This window comes from Saimiri boliviensis, chromosome 7 (genome assembly GCF_048565385.1).
Source record: "Saimiri boliviensis isolate mSaiBol1 chromosome 7, mSaiBol1.pri, whole genome shotgun sequence".
Taxonomy (NCBI): Eukaryota; Metazoa; Chordata; class Mammalia; order Primates; family Cebidae; genus Saimiri; species Saimiri boliviensis.
In genome coordinates this window covers 72,023,796-72,043,053 of record NC_133455.1, presented here as the reverse complement: position 1 = coordinate 72,043,053, position 19,258 = coordinate 72,023,796, and the positions used below count along the sequence as shown (strand labels likewise).

Genomic DNA, 19,258 nt, shown 5'->3' with positions numbered 1-19,258 from the left:
TACGCTGCTGGAGGACAGTGACACACCGCAGCTGCTTCTCGTCAAACGAAATGGCGGTGTCATGACAGCGGCTACTCGCAGTGGCCGACTATTGATTGATTCAGGCTCTTAAGGGTCAGAGTTTTGAAGTCTGGGAGTTACCATGTGTGTAATTACTTTAGTGACAAAGTGGAAATTAGTGTACATATCCATCCTTTCAACAAAAAAGAAGGTAGATAGGCCGGGCGCGGTGGCTCACACCTGTAATCCCAGCACTTTGGGAGGCCTAGGCGGGCGGATCACCTGAAGTCAGCAGTTCGAGACCAGCCAGGCCAACATGGTGAAACCCAGTCTCTACTAAAAATACAAAATTAGCCAGGCATGGTCACAGGTGCCTGTAATCCCAGCTACTTGGGAGGCTGAGGCAGAAGAATCGCTTAAACCCGGGAGGCGGAGGTTGCAGTTAGCCAAGACCACACCATTGCACTCCAGCCTGGGCAACAAGAGTGAAACTTGGTCTCAAAAAGATGAATGAAAATAAATAAAATATTAACACCAATCTGAGCTCATGTATAGCTCAATGTCTCATCAAAGGGATAGAAGAGCATCTTTAAGAAACAGATCAGCCGGGCGCGGTGGCTCAAGCCTGTAATCCCAGCACTTTGGGAGGCCGAGGCGGGTGGATCACGAGGTCAAGAGATCGAGACCATCCTGGTCAACATGGTGAAACCCCGTCTCTACTAAAAATACAAAAAATTAGCTGGGCATGGTGGCGTGTGCCTGTAATCCCAGCTACTCAGGAGGCTGAGGCAGGAGAATTGCCTGAACCCAGGAGGCGGAGGTTGCAGTGAGCCGAGATCGCGCCATTGCACTCCAGCCTGGGTAACAAGAGCGAAACTCTGTCTCAAAAAAAAAAAAAAAAGAAACAGATCAAAGTGAGAAGGCGAGGTATGGTGGCTCATGCCTGTAACCCCAGCACTTTAGGAGGCCTAGACTAGCAGATCACTTGAGGTCAGGAGTTTGAGACCAGCCTGGCCAACATGGTGAAATCCCTTCTTTACTGAAAATACAAAAATTAGCTGGGTGTGGTGGTGCATGCCTGGCCAACATGGTGACATCACTTCTCTACTGACAATACAAAAATTAGCTGGATGTGGTGGCGCACACCTGTAATCCCAGCTACTCTGGAGGCTGAGCCAGCAGAATTGCTTGAACTCAGGAGGCAGAGGTTGTAGCAGCCTGCGACACAGAGAGAGACTCCGTCTCAAAAATAAATAAATAAATAAATAAAATTGGCCGGGCACGGTGGCTCAAGGCCTGTAATCCCAGCACTTTGGGAGGCCGAGGCGGGTGGATCACAAGGTCAAGAGATCGAGACCATCCCGGTCAACATGGTGAAACCCCGTCTCTACTAAAAATACAAAAAATTAGCTGGGCATGGTGGCGCGTGCCTGTAATCGCAGCTACTCAGGAGGCTGAGGCAGGAGAATTGCCTGAACCCAGGAGGCGGAGGTTGCGGTGAGCCGAGATTGCCCCATTGCACTCCAGCCTGGGTAACAAGAGCGAAACTCCATCTCATTAAAAAAAAAAAAAAAGGCCGGGCGCGGTGGCTCAAGCCTGTAATCCCAGCACTTTGGGAGGCCGAGGCGGGTGGATCACGAGGTTGAAAGATCGAGACCATCCTGGTCAACATGGTGAAACCCCGTCTCTACTAAAAATACAATAAAACTAGCTGGGTGTGGTGGCGCATGCCTGTAATCCCAGCTACTTAGGAGGCTGAGGCAGGAGAATTGCCTGAGACTAGGAGGCGGAGGTTGCGGTGAGCCGAGATCGTGCCATTGCACTCCAGCCTGGGTAACAAGCGCGAAACTCCGTCTCAAAAAAAAAAAAAAAAAATTAAAAAAAAAGAGAAGCAAGATGGCTGAGTTTGGCAATAAGCATATATTATGCAAGGAAGCACGTACCTGTTATTGAGAAAGAGACTCTTGGGCTGGGCATGGTAGCTCACGCCTGTAATCCAATCACTTTGGAGGCCAAGGTGGGCAGATCACCTGAGGTCAGGAGTTCAAGACCAGCCTGACCAACACGGTGAAACCCCATCTTGAAGAAAAAAAAAATAGAGAGACTCTTCTTTTTTTTTTTTTTTTTTTTTTTTTTGAGACGGAGTTTCGCCCTTGTTGCCCAGGCTGGAGTGCAATGGCGCGATCTCGGCTCACCGCAACCTCCGCCTCCTGGGTTCAGGCAATTCTCCTGCCTCAGCCTCCTGAGTAGCTGGGATTACAGGCACGTGCCACCATGCCCAGCTAATTTTTTGTATTTTTAGTAGAGACGGGGTTTCACCATGTTGACCCGGATGGTCTCGATCTCTCGACCTCATGATCCACCCGCCTCGGCCTCCCAAAGTGCTGGGATTACAGGCTTGAGCCACCGCGCCCGGCCTGAGAGACTCTTCTTATTCATCTTTATATTACTTGAAGAATAATTAGACCAGGCGTGGTGGCTCACTCCTGTAATCTCAGCACTTTGGGAGGCCGAGGTGGGTGGATCACCTGAGGTCAGGAGTTCAAGACCAGCCTGGTCAACATGGTGAAACTCCGTCTCTACTAAAAATACAAAAATTAGCTGGGCATGGTGGCACACGCCTGTAGTCCCAGCTACTCGGGAGGCTGAGGCAGGAGAATTGCTTGAACCCAGGAGACGGAGGTTGCAGTGAGCCGAGATCGCGCCATTGCACTCCAGCCTGGATAACATGAGCAAAACTCCATCTCAAAAAAAAAAAAAAAAAAAAAAAAAGCCGGGCGCGGTGGCTCAAGCCTGTAATCCCAGCACTTTGGGAGGCCGAGGCGGGTGGATCACGAGGTCAAGAGATCGAGACCATCCTGGTCAACATGGTGAAACCCCGTCTCTACTAAAAATACAATAAAACTAGCTGGGTGTGGTGGCGCATGCCTGTAATCCCAGCTACTTAGGAGGCTGAGGCAGGAGAATTGCCTGAGACTAGGAGGCGGAGGTTGCGGTGAGCCGAGATCGTGCCATTGCACTCCAGCCTGGGTAACAAGCGCGAAACTCCGTCTCAAAAAAATAAAATAAAATAAAAAAAAAAAAAAAAAAAAAAAGAAGCCAGGTGCAGTGGCTCAAGCCTGTAATCCCGGCACTTTGGGAGGCCGAGGCGGGTGGATCACGAGGTCGAGAGATAGAGACCATCCTGGTCAACATGGTGAAACCCCGTCTCTACTAAAAATACAAAAAATTAGCTGGGCGTGGTGGCACGTGCCTGTAATCCCAGCTACTCAGGAGGCTGAGGCAGGAGAATTGCCTGAACCCAGGAGGCGGAGGTTGCAGTGAGCCGAGATCGCGCCATTGCACTCCAGCCTGGGTAACAAGAGCGAAACTCCGTCTCAAAAAAAAAAAAAAAAAAAAAAAAAAGAGAAGCAAGATGGCTGAGTTTGGCAATAAGCATATATTATGCAAGGAAGCACGTACCTGTTATTGAGAAAGAGACTCTTGGGCTGGGCATGGTAGCTCACGCCTGTAATCCAATCACTTTGGAGGCCAAGGTGGGCAGATCACCTGAGGTCAGGAGTTCAAGACCAGCCTGACCAACACGGTGAAACCCCATCTTGAAGAAAAAAAAAATAGAGAGACTCTTCTTATTCATCTTTATATTACTTGAAGAATAATTAGACCAGGCGTGGTGGCTCACTCCTGTAATCTCAGCACTTTGGGAGGCCGAGGTGGGTGGATCACCTGAGGTCAGGAGTTCAAGACCAGCCTGGTCAACATGGTGAAACTCCGTCTCTACTAAAAATACAAAAATTAGCTGGGCATGGTGGCACACGCCTGTAGTCCCAGCTACTCGGGAGGCTGAGGCAGGAGAATTGCTTGAACCCAGGAGACGGAGGTTGCAGTGAGCCGAGATCGCGCCATTGCACTCCAGGCTGGATAACATGAGCAAAACTCCATCTCAAAAAAAAAAAAAAAAAAAAAAAGCCGGGCGCGGTGGCTCAAGCCTGTAATCCCAGCACTTTGGGAGGCCGAGGCGGGTGGATCACGAGGTCAAGAGATCGAGACCATCCTGGTCAACATGGTGAAACCCCATCTCTACTAAAAACACAAAAAATTAGCTGAGCATGGTGGCGCATGCCTGTAATCCTAGCTACTCAGGAGGCTGAGGCAGGAGAATTGCCTGAACCCAGGAGGCGGAGGTTGCAGTGAGCCAAGATCTCGCCATTGCACTCCAGCCTGGGTAACAAGAGTGAAACTCCGTCTCAAAAAAAAAAAAAAAGAATAATTAATATCTAATAGAACTTATGACCTAGGCACTGTTTTAAGCACTTTACGTTTGATCTCAGAAAATTCTGTGCCTTTTGAAGCTAGGCCATAAGAAGTTTTGCAGCTTCAGTTGCCGGTTATCTGGCATACTAGTAGTTTTGAGCTGCCATGTAAGAAATCCTACCACTTTGAGCTCCCATGCTAGAGAGGTCTCACGTACGTATTCTGTCTGACAGCTCTAGCTAATCCCAGCATTCCAGTCATCCTTACCAAGGTGCCAGACATGTGCGTGAAACCTTCCAGACCAGCGCATCTGCCCACTGAAAACTTTTTTTTTTTTTTTTTTTTTTTGAGACGGAGTTTCGCTCTTGTTACCCAGGCTGGAGTGCAATGGCGCGATCTCGGCTCACCACAACCTCCGCCTCCTGGGTTCAGGCAATTCTCCTGCCTCAGCCTCCTGAGTAGCTGGGATTACAGGCACGCACCACCATGCCCAGCTAGTTTTTTGTATTTTTAGTAGAGACGGGGTTTCACCATGTTGACCAGGATGGTCTTGATCTCTCGACCTCGTGATCCACCCGCCTCAGCCTCCCAAAGTGCTGGGATTACAGGCTTGAGCCACCGCGCCCGGCCCCACTGAAAACTATTAAGTGATCCTTGTTAAGTCAAGGCCACATGAGACAGAAGAATCACCCACCTGAGCCCTACCCAACTTCTGTTCCATACCTGTACAATTGTTAAATATAGCAAAATGGCTGTTGTTACATTAACAGCAACAACAAAACTAGGAGGAACAGTGACTTATGCTTGTAATTCCAGCACTTTGGGCAGTTGGATCACTTGAGCCTGGGAATTCAGGACTGTCTGAGTAACATAGAGGCCCCATTTCTACAAAATAGGTTTTGTTTTGCTTTTTGTTTTCTGAGATGGAGTTTCATTCTTGTTGCCCAGGCTGGAGTCCACTGGCAGTCTCGGCTCACTGCAACCTCCACCTCCTGAGTTAAAGTGGTTCTCCTGTCTCAGCCTCCTGAGTAGCTGGGATTTCAGGCAACTGCCACCATGCCCGGCTGATTTTTTTTTCTTTTTAGACAGAGTCTTGCTTTGTTGCCTAGGCTGGAGTATTTTTAGTAGAGATGAGGTTTCACCATGTTGGCCAGGCTAGTCTCAAACCCCTGACCTCATGATCCACCTACCTTGCCCTCCCAAAGTGCTAAGATTGCAGACATGAGCCATGGCACCTGGCCAGAAAATGTTTTCTTTGTTTGCTTGTTTTGAGACTGAGTTTCACTCTTATTGCCCAAGCTGGAGTACAATGGCACGATCTTGGCTCACCACAACCTCCACCTCCGGGGTTCAAGCCATTCTCCTGCCTCAGCCTCCTGAGTCATTGGGACTTCAGGCATGTGTCACCATGCCAGACTAATTTGTGTGTGTGTGTATATATATACACACACACACACACACTATATATATATATATATATATATATATATATATATATATTTTTTTTTTTTTTTTTAGTAAAGACAGGGTTTCTCCATGTTGGCCAGGCTAGTCTCTATCTCCCAACCTCAGGTGATCTGCCCACCTTGGCCTCCCAAAGTGCTGGGATTACAAGCATGAGCCACTGTGCCTGGCCCCAAAATAGTTTTTAAAACTAGCCAAGCATGGTGGCATGCACCTGTAGTCCTAGCACCACTGCACACCAGCCTGGGCAGCAGAGCAAGACCCTGCCTCAGAACAAACAGGCTGGGCGAAGTGGGAAACCAGCACTTTGGGAGACCGAGGAAAGTGGATAACTTGAGGTCAGGAATTCAAAATTTGGCCAAAATGATAAAACCCAGTCTCTACTAAAAATAAAAAAAATTAGCAGGGCGTGCTAGTGCACATCTGAATCCCAGCTATTGGGTAGGCCGAGGCAGGAGAATCACTTGAACCTGGGAGGCGGAGGTTGCAGTGAGCCGAGATTGTGCCATTGCACTCCAGCCTGGGTGACAGAGTGAGACTCTGTCAAAAAAAATAAATAAATAAATCGGGCGCAAGTGGCTGTAATATGTCTGTAATCCCAGCACTTTGAGAGGCCAACGCAGGCGGATCATGAGATCAAGAGATCAAGACCATCCCGGCCAACATCGTGAAACCCCTTGTCTACTAAAAATATAAAAATTGGGCCGGGCGCGGTGGCTCAAGCCTGTAATCCCAGCACTTTGGGAGGCCGAGGCGGGTGGATCACAAGGTCGAGAGATCGAGACCAACCTGGTCAACATGGTGAAACCCCGTCTCTACTAAAAATACAAACAAATTAGCTGGGCATGGCGGCGCGTGCCTGTAATCCCAGCTACTCAGGAGGCTGAGGCAGGAGAATTGCCTGAACCCAGGAGGCGGAGGTTGCGGTGAGCCGAGATCGCGCCATTGCACTCCAGCCTGGGTAACAAGAGCGAAACTCCGTCTCAAAAAAAAAAAAATAAAAATAAAAATAAAAATAAAAATAAAAATTATCTGGGCATGGTGCCACGAGCCTGTAGTCCTAGCTACTTGGGAGGCTGAGGCAGGAGACTCGCTTGAATCCGGGAGGCAGAGGTTGCAGTGAGCTGAGATCGCACCACTGCACTCCAGTCTGGTGACAAAGCAAGACACTGTCTGAAAATAAATACATAAATACGTAAACAAACTGAGGTAGGTTTCTCATCCCCACATTACTAGTGAGGGAACTGAGGCACAAAGATATGACTTTATGCTAGAAGTAACTGTAGAAGTGACTGTAGAAGGCATTGAAGGAACAGTTATCAACAAAATAGGCGTGGGCTTCTGCTACCTTGTAAGCACTCACAGACTTCCTGAAAGTCAGAAAAATCAAATAATCTTTAAAGTGTGATGAAAGTTCTGATAAAGGAGACAAAGCCTACCATCATACCTCCTAGTTAGGGCCCCTCTAAAGGGTGAAAAGATGCTTTTTTTTTTTTTTTTTTTTTTGAGACAGGGTCTCAAAAAAAGGTCTTATTCTCACTCAGGCTGGAGCGTGTGGGGCGGGGCCGGGGGGGCAGGGCATGATTTCAGCTCATTGCAATCTCTGCCTCCCAGGTTCAAGGGATTCTTGCCTCAGGCTCCCAAGTAGCTGGGACTGTGGTAGCTGGGCAAGTACGCCCAGCTAGTTTTGTATTTTTAGTAGGAATGGAGTTTTACCATGTTGCCCAGGCTGGTCTCAAACTCCTGACTTTAAGTGATCTGCCCACCTCTGCCTCCCAAAGTGATGGGATTATAGGCATGAGCTACCGCACCTGGCCGAGATTCTTTCTTGTGCAAGTGACCTTTTGGCTGAGAGCTCAGTGATGAGTAAGAGTTATCTAGGTGAAGATTGGAGGGAGTGGAGAAGGGACATGTTTCAGGCAGAGGAAACAACATATGCAAAGGATCAAAGATCTCAGTGCACTTTAAGAATGTGAGGAATTCGCATAAGGCTGCAGTGTGCAGTTTGTAATGGAGACTGTGAAAAGGCTAGAGGGGGAATCTGTAAATGACATTATAAAATCTGGAAAGTTTAAGTCAGGGGAGTGGCAGAGCATATTTGTTTTAGAAAGGTCACCCTGTCTGCTGTGTCAGGAATAGATGGGAGGGAGCAGAACTATATGCAATGAGAACTATATGCAATGAGATTAGTTAGGAAGTTATATCATCCAGGCTAAAGGAGTGGTAGTTGTGAGGATAAAAAACTAGGTAGATTGGGAAGAATATGAATTGAAGTGTTCAGTAATCAATTGAATCAATGTGGGTGGTGAGGAAGCAAGCTAAATTCAGGTTGGCTGCTAGGTTTCTGGCATGGGCAATCGGGCATACTTTGTGTGCTGCAACAGATGATAGCACTTCCTCTATCATAGTGATCATTATTACATCATATTTTCATTGTTATGAGTGGGCAGGGACCTTTTTTATTTGAGATGTAGTCTTGCTCTATTGCCCAGGCTGGAGTGCAGTACTGTGATCTTGGCTCACTGCAACCTCTGTCTCCTGGGTTCAAGCAATTCTCCTACCTCAGCCTCCTGAGTAGCTGGGATTACAGGCACCCACCACCACGCCCAGCTGATTTTTGTATTTTTAGTAGAGACGGGGTTTCACCATGTTGACCAGGATGGTCTCGATCTCTTGACCTTGTGATCCACCTGCCTCGGCCTCCCAAAGTGCTGGGATTACAGGCGTGAGCCACCGTGCCCAGCTTATTTTATTTATTTTGAGACAGGGTCTCACTCTGTCCCCTAGGCTGGAGTGCAGTGGCACTATTATACTTCACTGCAGCCTCAACTTCCCAGGCTCAAGAGATACTCCCACCTCAGTTGCCCAAGCAGCTGAGACTACAAGGCATATGCTGCCACACCTGCCAAACCAAAAACAAAATCTTTTTGTAGAGATGGGATCTCACTATGTTGTACCTCAGGTTCCTGGGCTCAAGTGATATTCTTGCCTCAGCCCCCCAAAGTGCTGGGATTACAGGTGTGAGCTACTGTGCCAGGCCAATATTTATTGAATTCATATCAAACTAAATAGTGGTATTGGAAGAGAAACGGGTTTGTGGGGAAAGCTGACAAGTTCAGTTTGGTTCATACTGAGTTTGTTGTACCTGCAAAATACTCAAGTGGATTTTTTGGTGGACAATGGATCAGATGGGAGCCCCAGAGAAAGATCTGGACTGGAGACATGGTCCTTAGAAGCATATGGAAGTCATTTGAGCTGGAGAGAGAATAAGACCACCCAGCGGGGGGCGTGCAGAGAGCACAGGGCACAGGATCTCAGACAGGCTTCTGTGGTTTAAAGAACAGGCAAAGGAAGGCCATTCATCATGCCACAGAGTAGGAAATGCTAGAAAGGTAAGAGGGACACCAGCAGAGTGTTTGTAGAAGAGGAAGGTCAATTGTGCTGCCTGCTGTTGAGATGTCAGGCAACATAAGGACTGCAGGGTGTTCATGTAAGGTCGGGGGTGACTCTGTTGAGGAGTGACTTTGAAAAGGTGGGGAAAGGCCGGGCACGGTGGCTCAGGCCTGTAATCCCAGCACTTTGGGAGGCCGAGGCGGGTGGATCACGAGGTCAAGAGATTGAAACCAGCCTGGTCAACATGGTGAAACCCCGTCTCTACTAAAAATACAAAAAATTAGCTGGGCATGGTGGTGCGTGCCTGTAATCCCAGCTACTCAGGAGGCTGAGGCAGGAGAATTGCCTGAACCCAGGAGGCAGACGTTGCGGTGAGCTGAGATCGCGCCATTGCACTCCAGCCTGGGTAACAAGAGCGAAACTCCATCTCAAAAAAAATAAAAATAAAATTAAAATTAAAATAAATAAATTAAATTAAATTAAAAAAAGAGAAAAGGTGGGGGAGTGAGGGGAGAGGAAATGGAGATCCCCTATAGAATGTAGGCAGCTCAAGAAGTTTGACTGTAAGAAGAAAGAGAGAGGCTGGGTGGCTCACGCCTGTAATCCCTACACTTTGGGAGGCCAAGGCGGGCAGATCACAAAGTCAAGAGATTGAGACCATCCTGACCAACATGGTGAAACTCCGTCTCTACCGAAAATATAAAAAATTAACTGGGCATGGTGGTGTGCGCTAGTCCCAGCTACTTGAGAAGCTGAGGCAGGAGAATCACTTGAACCTGGGAGGCAGAGGTTGCAGTGAGCTGAGATGGCTCCATTGCCCTCCACCATTCTGGCAACAGAGGAAGACTTCGTCTCAAAAAAAAAAAAAAAAAGAAGGGCCAGGCGCGGTGGCTCACGCCTGTAATCCCAACACTTTGGGAGGCCGAGGTGGGTGGATCACTTGAGGTCAGGAGTTCGAAACCAGCCTGTCCAACATGGCGAAACCTGTCTCTACAAAGAAAAGAAGAAGAAGAAAGAGAGAGAGAGAGAGAGAGATGGTGGTGCCTGGAAAGCCTAGTAAGGGGAGATTTAGCTAAAGATGGGAGATGTTTATCTTAGATATGTTAACAGAAAAACTTGGATATGTTTAAAAGTGGATGCAAAGGAGCCAACAAAAAGAGAGAGAGAGCTTCAGAGAAAGCAAAAAAGGGTGGATTCAATCACTGAACACCAAATGTGAATAAGTGAATAAATGGGTGAAGTTAGTCACTATTTTGGAAATGGGAAGGAAGATTTGAGGTGTAGGGTTCTCCATGTGTTGAAGTGAAGTAAACTAAGAAGGAAGATCACTGAGGCAGAAGCCCAGTACTAGCCACCCAGTCCTCAGACGAAGAGAGCTGGCTCTCTGATATCTCCAGAGGGGAGGGGCATTCCCTCCCTAACCCACTTCTCCAAAGCCAAACAGAAAGCCTCACTTTGTGCAGTGAAGCTGAGAGAAGGGAAAAAGAGGAGTGGTCAGGTAAGGGGGAAGCGGAAGTGTGGGTTTTAAAGTGCTGGGAATCCAGAGACGGTCAGTTCCCACCTTCCACCAGGGAGAAGCTGACATCAGTCCCCTATCCACATGCCACAGTATCTTGTATTACTTGTCCATTGTCTCTCTTTCAATTGTAATTATTAAGTTTATTGTGTCATTAGTTAAGATCGGTCTTTCTTTAAGCTCCAAGAGGGCTCATTCCCTTCTCTCATCTCCAGTGCCTGACACTGCTCTTACGCACGGGAGGCGCTTAGTCAATCTTCGTTAAGAGCTTGAATAGGCCGGGCGTGGTGGCTCACGCCTGTAATCCCAGCACTTTCGGAAGCCGAGGCGGGTGGATGAAGAGGTCAAGAGATCGAGACCATCTTGGCCAACGTGGTACAACCCTGTCTCTACTAAAAATACAAAAATCAGTGGGCATCGTGGCCCACACCTGTAGTCCCAGCTACTTGGGAGCCTGAGGCAGGAGAATCACTTGAACCCAGGATGCGGGGGTTGCAGTGAGCTGAGATAGCACCATTTCACTCCAGCTTGGCAACAAAGCAAGACTCCGTCTCAAACAAACAAACAAAGACCATGAATGAATGAACCCATACACTAAAGTATCCCCCGTCCCAAGAGGCTTATGTATATAGGTTAATATCAAGGCTTCTCAGCTCCCAAAATCTTGTCCTGGATCGGGAGGCTGATGACATTTCAACTCTGAACCCCTCTGTGTTTCTCCCACTTTGTCTCTCTCTCTGATTCGGTCTTGCTGTTTATTTGGCTGTCTGTTTCTCTGTCACCATGTCTCTCTCAGTCTGCACAGGAAGCATGCAGCTTTAGGTCTGAGGTGATTGGTAACGGAAACACTGATGCTTGTGTAAATTTAATAAAGGGTGACACACATTTTTGTCTCTGTCATTAACCTTGTGCCTCCCTGTTTCTGTCTCAAACCTGACTCTTTCTTCTTCTCTCCTTCCTGTGTCCAGCTCAAGATTCCCACCACCACCCTGGACCAACGCCTGCCCCTGGATCTTCTGATGGGCCCCACAAGGTACCTGGAGGAAAATGACCCACTTAGGCCATCTCCTATAATTTCCTGCCTTGTCGGCCATGCAGCCCTGCTGACCACATCCTCTCTCATGTTACATACTTCCTCACCAGACACTACCGGTTCTCAGCCCCCAAAACCTGCTACTGACCCTCACCAGGCTGTTTGCTCTACCCTCTCCTCCCACTCAAGGGCTCCATCCTCACCTCCCGCAACACTGCTCCTAGAACCATGTCTCTCTACCTGGAGACAGCCAGGCCTGTTCCCTTCTGGGTCTCCAGTACCTGCTTTTCCCACAGGTGACAGTGCTGGCTACAATGCTGTCCGGCCGGTGGTGGCCAAGTTCCTGGGGGAGCCTAGGGCTGCGTCCCCGAAGCCCTTCTCAGAGATCCCAGCTCTGTGCCCTCTATGCCTTTACTTATACGGGGGCAGATGGTCGGCAGGTGTCTCTGGCTGAAGGGGACAGGTTCCAACTGCTTCGAAAGACCAACTCTGACTGGTGGTTGGCAAGGCGCCTAGAAGCTCCCTCCACCTCTCGACCCATCTTCGTCCCAGCAGCCTATATGGCAGAGGAATCCATCCCTTCCCAGAGCCCAGCTACCGTCATCCCCAATCAATTGGTCTGGACTCCTGGTGAGTAACTGATAAACCCCCCTCCATCACCTTCCTGTCTCCCTGGATTCTGGGAATTGTTGGGAGGACCCCCGTCCCTCAAGCTTCTGCTAGCTGTCTTCTCTTGCTTCCCTTTGATTGGCCTACCTCCCACCCCCGCTGTGGCATCCTCATCCCACTGCCTGTCCTCCTAGTTCCAAGGCTTCTAGGTCTCATATCATTTTCCACATCCTCCCTCTGCCCTCCTTGTCTTCCCTGTGTGTCCCCAAGATGGGGAACCTAGTTACAACAACACTTCTGATCACCTGCCACCCACCCTCCCCTTTTCTGTTTCCAGGACGAAAGTTGTTTCATGGTTCCCTGGAGGAGTTATCTCAGGCCCTCCCAAGCAGGGCTCAGGCTAGTTCAGAGCAGCCTCCTCCACTTCCCCCCAGAATGTGTAGGAGCGTCAGCAGTGACAATTTGAGGCCCAGCCTTCTGAAGCCTTTCCAGGAAGGACCAAAAGGAAGATCCCTCTCCCGGGAAGACTTGCCCTCAGAAGCCAGTGCCAGCACAGTAAGTCACAGCTCTTCCAAGCTGGGCCCTGTTCTGGGCACAGGACAGATAGCACTCCTGACTTCAAGGGACTCCCCTGGGGGTGACAAACACAAAAACAAATAAGATAACCCTTGGTACTACCGGTAAGTCTACAAAGGCAAGTTAATGTGGTAGAGAGTGACTGGGGTGGAGCCAGGAGGCATCTGTGAGGTGACACATTCAGCTGACTCTGAACAAGGAGGGGAAAGAGGCAAAACTGGGTAGGAGGTGAGAAGTGATGGCAGGTGGCAAAGGCCCCCAGGCACAGGCCACAGGGTGTGGTGGAGGCACTGAAGGCCAGCCCTGAGCTCTTCCTCCCTGCAGACTCCTAGCCCAGGGCAGGATTTCCCTGTGTTCAGCTTGCCTGCTAGGTCACAGCATGTCCCCTCTGGAGATGTGACTTGCTCAACTCCTCCCTCTCTTTCTCAAAGGTAGATGGAAAGGGGGTGGATGGAAAGGGGCGCCTTCTCCATCCTGTAGACCCTTCTTTGTCTTCTCTTACCCTGCAGGATGTGAGGGTGAAGCACTCCCTTTAGCATTCCCCTCCACACTCCCCCCGCAAAAAGCCGGTTCCCCTTTCCTGTGGCCCTGAGGTGGGGGTGGGGTGGGGGAGGAGGGAAGTTGGCAACAGGAAGTGAGGAGAAGAGCAAAGAAAACTGTGAGAGAGAAAAATTTTTTAAAGCAGCTGGGGCCTGGGGTTTCTCCCCCAGTACCTGGGTCACAGCCCGGAGCTGGAGGTGAGAAGACGGTGGGGGAGAAAGCAGGAGCTGGGAAGGCTGAGAGCAGTGTGGGGAAGGCGGCAGGCAGAATGACCACCTCCTTCTTCCCCCTTTTCTGGCAGGCAGGCCCCCAGCCCCTCATGTCAGAGCCCCCTGTGTACTGTAACCTGGTGGACCTTCGCTGCTGTCCCCAGTCCCCACCCCCAGGCACTGCATGCCCCCTGCTGCAGAGGCTGGATGCCTGGGAGCAGCACCTGGACCCCAACTCTGGACGCTGCTTCTACATAAATTCACTGACTGGCTGCAAGTCCTGGAAGCCCCCACGGCGCAGTCGTGGCCAGACGGTGAGACCTTACCTCCTGTTTCTCCACTGTCCCCTCAAGCTCTTCCTTCCCCTACTGAACCTCAAGGTAGTGGGTTTTCTCTCTGGGGCTCTCAGATCAGAAGAATCAGCCAAGTGTAAGGGTGTGGAGAGCGGGTAGAGGTGGCATCTGGATGTAGCTTTATTTTCTCCTCTCCTGACCCAGAACCCTGCCTCCATGGAGGGGACACAGACCCGGAAGAGGGACAGTGATGTCCTGCAACCTCAGGCAAAGGGCTTAGGATCTGACACAGGGACCCCAGAACTGATTGACCCACAGGTGAGATCCCTCCCATCTCCCAATCACATGCAGAAAAAGCCAGCTCGTTAAGACTTTCTGTTTTATGTAAGACATTCTCCATTCCCCACCACATCCCCTGCCTCTCACGGGCATCCCCTCCCTCTTCCTCCTTCAGCCAGGGATCCTTGACGCCAGGATTTCCCCACCTGTTTCTCCAATCCTCTTCCCCAGGGTTCCCTCAGTCTCAGCCAACGCACCTTGCAGCTTGACCCTCCAGCCTTGCAGCCCTCTCGACCTCTGCCGCAGCTCCTGGACGACCCCCATGTGAATCTCCCATTTCTTTGTGAATGACAAGATCCTCCCTGCCCCGTCCCCAATTCCTGCTCCTCAAAAACATCTTCCTCTTTCTGAATATCCTCTTACCCAGCCCTCCCCCAGCAACGTTAAGGCACTTCACTCCTGGGAGACCCCCTAGGGAAAGATGTGGCCACTGTGGAGGGCGCCGGGTGACTTACAGATACCATTCCCTCCACTTCCCAGGAGGTGGAAAAGTCCGGCCTCCTCAATATGACCAAGATTGCCCAAGGGGGGCGCAAGCTCAGGTGAGAATCCGGAATCCAGCTAGGGTCTGGGCTGTCGACTCCCTATGGCAGAACAGGGTGTTGGAAGAGCACCCTCCCCGTGGCATTCTAGAATGACCTTTTAGCCACCACTACCTTCCCCCTCCACCCCCGCAGGAAGAACTGGGGCCCGTCTTGGGTGGTGTTAGCGGGTAACAGCCTGGTGTTCTACCGAGAGCCACCGCCGACGGCGCCCTCCTCGGGCTGGGTGAGTGTGAGCGAGGGGCGCAGGAGGGGTTAGGGCGCTGCCTCCTGCCTCACGCCAATGTGGTGGGGGGCGGCGGCGGGGAGGGCGGTGGAGAGGAAGGTAAAGAAGTGAGGCAGACTCCCACCTCCTCGCAGCCCACCGGGGAGAGGGAAGCAGTGAAGAAAACAATACCGTGGCCTCAGTTTCCTCCCTCATTCTCAGGGACCACCGGGCAGCCGGCCCGAAAGTAGCGTGGACCTGCGCGGGGCGGCTCTGGCGCACGGCCGCCACCTGTCCAGCCGCCGCAACGTCCTGCACGTGAGCGCCCTCCCGCGCGCGCGTCCGCAAGGCTCCACCCGACCCGAGGGCGCCCCCAGTCTCCCGCGCGGGCCTCCCGCTCATCCTCCCTACTTTTTATCCTCTTCCTCGTTGACCCAAGCCTTTCCCCGCCTGGCCCTCAGATCCGCACGGTCCCTGGCCATGAGTTCCTGCTGCAGTCCGACCAAGAGACCGAGCTGCGAGCCTGGCACCGCGCGCTGCGGGCGGTCATCGAGCGGCTGGTTAGATGGGTGGGGGCCGGGAGAGAGGCTTGGGCCGGCCGGGGCAGAGGGAGTGTGTGGTAGGATAGGAATCAGGGGCGGTGGGGACAGGGTGGGCTCCGTGGAGAGTTCTGGCCTGGGGCGAGTTTGGGACGTGGGACTCGGGCAGTGGGTCAGAGTCTCCCTGCGTCCAACTAGGAGTGCGGATTTCTCTCCTCTTTCACTTTCGACACGTCCTGCCCCGCCCCGGGTCTAGGATCGGGAGAACCCCTTGGAGCTGCGTCTGTCGGGCTCCGGACCCGCGGAGCTGGCGGAGCTGAGTGCCGGGGAGGATGAAGAAGAGGAGTCGGAGCCGGTGTCCAAGCCGCTGCTGCGCCTCAGTGGCCGCCGGAGCTCCAGTGAGTGATGGGCCGGGGCGGAGCGGGGGGTATGGCGTATATGGCGTGCGCTCACGCCTTGCTCCGCTTGCCTCCTGCAGGTCGGCGACCCGAAGGCGCAGAGCAGAACCGTGTGCGCAACAAACTGAAGCGGCTCATCGCGAAGAGACCGCCCTTGCAAAGCCTGCAGGAGCGGGGTCTGCTCCGAGGTGAGGGGGCTGGGCCAGGTTTACGGATAAGAAAACTCCAGCGGGGCTCAGAGTAGAGCTTCCCAGAACTAGACCACAGCCTACTGTGACTGCTACTTTCCCCACTACTACAGATTGTTTAGGGGAAAAGCCAGGGAGATGTGTGCCCCCTTACCAGATTGTTTGAAGCAGGGGATGGGGGGCGGGGGGATGGCGTATATTTCCTTGCCCAGGTCTGACACAGGCACCAGAAGGACCAGCCTCACTTGAGGATAAAGACCTATGCCGAGAAGAGCTCCCTTAAGTGACGCTGGCACTGGCTTCCCGCCTCACTCTGTGCCTCCCCAGACCAGGTGTTCGGCTGCCAGTTGGAATCACTCTGCCAGCGGGAAGGGGACACGGTGCCCAGCTTTGTGAGGCTCTGCATTGCTGCTGTGGATAAAAGAGGTCACTTTCCCAGAGACCCCAGAATCCTCTTCCAACAGGCTAAGGCCTAGAATTTTCTGCCTCCCCCATTCTACTTAGTCTTCCTACTGCCCTTTTTCTCTCCACCCTTATATCCCTCACCACACACGCTTTCAAGCAGCAGTCCTCATCAAATCCTTCCTCATCTCCCAGGTCTAGATGTGGATGGCATTTATCGGGTGAGTGGGAACTTGGCAGTGGTCCAGAAACTTCGTTTTCTAGTGGACAGAGGTGAGAAGGCTTGTGGGCCAGTGGTGGTTCTAAAAATGTATTACCTGAGAATCATGGGTGTTTCTGCATAATGAAGCTGGCAGAACAGGGAGGCCTTCAGGATGGAAGTGCGTGTCTTAGCTCCTGATCTCTCCTGGTTCATGTTGCAGAGCGTGCAGTCACCTCCGATGGGAGGTATCTGTTCCCAGAACAGCCAGGACAAGGTACTTAACATGGAAGACCCCTCAGACCCCTAAGATTTCTCCGTACCGTCTTTGCTTCCCATGGATACTCCCATGTACTCCTCCTAGGAGGGTTATCCGCATTCCCACCTTAGCTACCTTGCCCCACTGCAGTCCCACTAGGCATTCCTATAGTCTGCATTGACTGGATTTCTCCAGAACTTTTAATCTCTCGGTCTCTACATCTTTCTGGCCTTTCGTGAGCCCTGAAGCCCCTATATCTCCTTCTCCCTCCAGAGGGTCGGTTAGATTTGGACAGTGCTGAGTGGGATGACATTCATGTGGTCACTGGAGCCTTGAAGCTTTTTCTCCGGGAGCTGCCCCAGCCTCTGGTGCCCCCACTGCTGCTGCCCCATTTCCGAGCTGCCCTTGGTAAGAGTTGGAACTTTGGAAATAACCCTTGATATGGAGGACACAAGTGGTAAATAATAGAATAGAGATTCCCTTACACTCTTCTCTCCCATTCTGACCTCAGAGATAGAAAATACCATTCAACTTAGGTGCCTACTCCAGTTGGTTTTTTGTGAACGTTTAGAGGGCCAAGTTGAAAAGAATTATGAAGCTGTAGTTGGTTTATTAAAAAAAAAAAAAGGTGGCCGGGCGCGGTGGCTCAAGCCTGTAATCCCAGCACTTTGGGAGGCCGAGGCGGGTGGATCACGAGGTCAAGAGATCGAGACCATCCTGGTCAACATGGTGAAACCCCGTCTCTACTAAGAATACAAAAAAAATAGCTGGGCGTGGTGGCGCATGCCTGTAATCCCAGCTACTCAGGAGGCTGAGGCAGGAGAATTGCCTGAACCCAGGAGGCGGAGGTTGCGGTGAGCCGAGATCGCGCCATTGCACTCCAGCCTGGGTAACAAGAGCGAAACTCCGTCTCAAAAAAAGAAAAAAAAAAAAAAAAAAAAAAAAAAACGGTGTGCCAGATTAATGATGTCTTCCATGGCTATGGGAAAGAGCAGTGAATTTACCCACCTGTCGTAGCACCTTCCCTAACCTCACTACTATGCCTTCCCATGACTCTTTCTTTCTAGCACTCTCCGAATCAGAGCAGTGCCTCTCTCAGATACAAGAACTAATAGGCTCAATGCCAAAGCCCAACCACGACACTCTACGGTATCTCCTGGAGCATTTATGCAGGTCGGGAAGACTGAACCTCTTTGTTCATGATGGGGAAAGGTGGAGGGAGGATGCCACAGGGACTCTGTGCAGGTGGAGTGAAGGTAGGGAAGCACCTGTTTACTGGGCAGGTGAGGAGACAGGCAACCTCTGTGCAGGAACATATTACCAGGGTCAAAGCCTTTATTTATTTATTTATTTATTTATTTTTATTTTATTTTATTTTTTTTTTTTTGAGACGGAGTTTCCCTCTTGTTACCCAGGCTGCTGGAGTGCAATGGCACGATCTCGGCTCACCGCAACCTCCGCCTCCTGGGTTCAGGCAATTCTCCTGCCTCAGCCTCCTGAGTAGCTGGGATTACAGGCACGTGCCACCATGCCCAGCTAATGTTTTGTATTTTTAGTAGAGACGGGGTTTCACCATGTTGACCAGGATGGTCTCAATCTCTTGACCTCGTGATCTGCCCGCCTCGACCTCCCAAAGTGCTGGGATTACAGGCTTGAGCCACCGCACCCGGCTTATTTATTTATTTTTGAGATGGAGTCTCGCTGTGTTGCTCAGGCTGGAGTGCAGTGGTGCACTTTTGTCTCACTGCAACCTCTGCCTCCTGGGTTCAAGCAATTCTCCCGCTTCAGCCTCCAGAGTAGCTGGAGGCACCCGACACCACGGTTTTGTACTGTTAGTACAGACCGAATTTCACCATGTTGGCCAGGTTGGTCTCAAACTCCTGACCTCAGGTAATCCACCCACCTCAGCCTCCCAAAGTGCTGGGATTACAGGCATGAGCCACCACACGTGGCTAGGGTCAAAACCCTTAGGTCAGCATCAAGTGGGAAAAATGGAACCAAGACGTTGTGAGAGAAATAAGGGAAATCCTGCCTCTCACTTCCCTCTGCCTCTTTGTCTGTCACTGGGGCATTGCTGATGGCTTCTTTGGTTGAACTGGGCCTAGGCAGTGACTTCTGAGAGGGGATGGCCATTTGAATTAAAGCCTCCCAAACTGTGAGCAGATAGAACTCTTGGGGTGGTCCCTGAAGGTGGAAGAGGCAGTTGTATATTCAGGTTGTATCCTGAAGGTTTCTCCATGGGTCCATTTTCATTCCCCTCACAGCAACTTGTTTTTTTTTTGTTTTTTTTTTTTTTTTTT

General features: G+C 51.0%; 1 protein-coding gene across 9 annotated transcripts in view; it reads left to right on the top strand.

Annotated features, from left to right (window-relative positions):
- ARHGAP9 (Rho GTPase activating protein 9) overlaps positions 1-19,258 on the top strand; it is a 21,374-nt gene that overhangs the window by 1,290 nt on the left and 826 nt on the right. Inside the window, exons 2-18 of one of the 9 annotated variants that reach the window (XM_039471613.2) lie at positions 11,596-11,660; positions 11,957-12,290; positions 12,607-12,824; positions 13,687-13,908; positions 14,092-14,205; positions 14,398-14,490; positions 14,707-14,768; positions 14,904-14,994; positions 15,196-15,291; positions 15,435-15,533; positions 15,769-15,910; positions 15,991-16,098; positions 16,426-16,524; positions 16,696-16,773; positions 16,923-16,976; positions 17,232-17,366; positions 18,026-18,131. In XM_039471613.2, coding sequence (XP_039327547.2) covers positions 11,596-11,660; positions 11,957-12,290; positions 12,607-12,824; positions 13,687-13,908; positions 14,092-14,205; positions 14,398-14,490; positions 14,707-14,768; positions 14,904-14,994; positions 15,196-15,291; positions 15,435-15,533; positions 15,769-15,910; positions 15,991-16,098; positions 16,426-16,524; positions 16,696-16,773; positions 16,923-16,976; positions 17,232-17,366; positions 18,026-18,131 — 2,116 coding nt within the window. The other 8 variants (XM_074402801.1, XM_039471614.2, XM_039471615.2 and 5 more) reach the window with 8 other exon arrangements.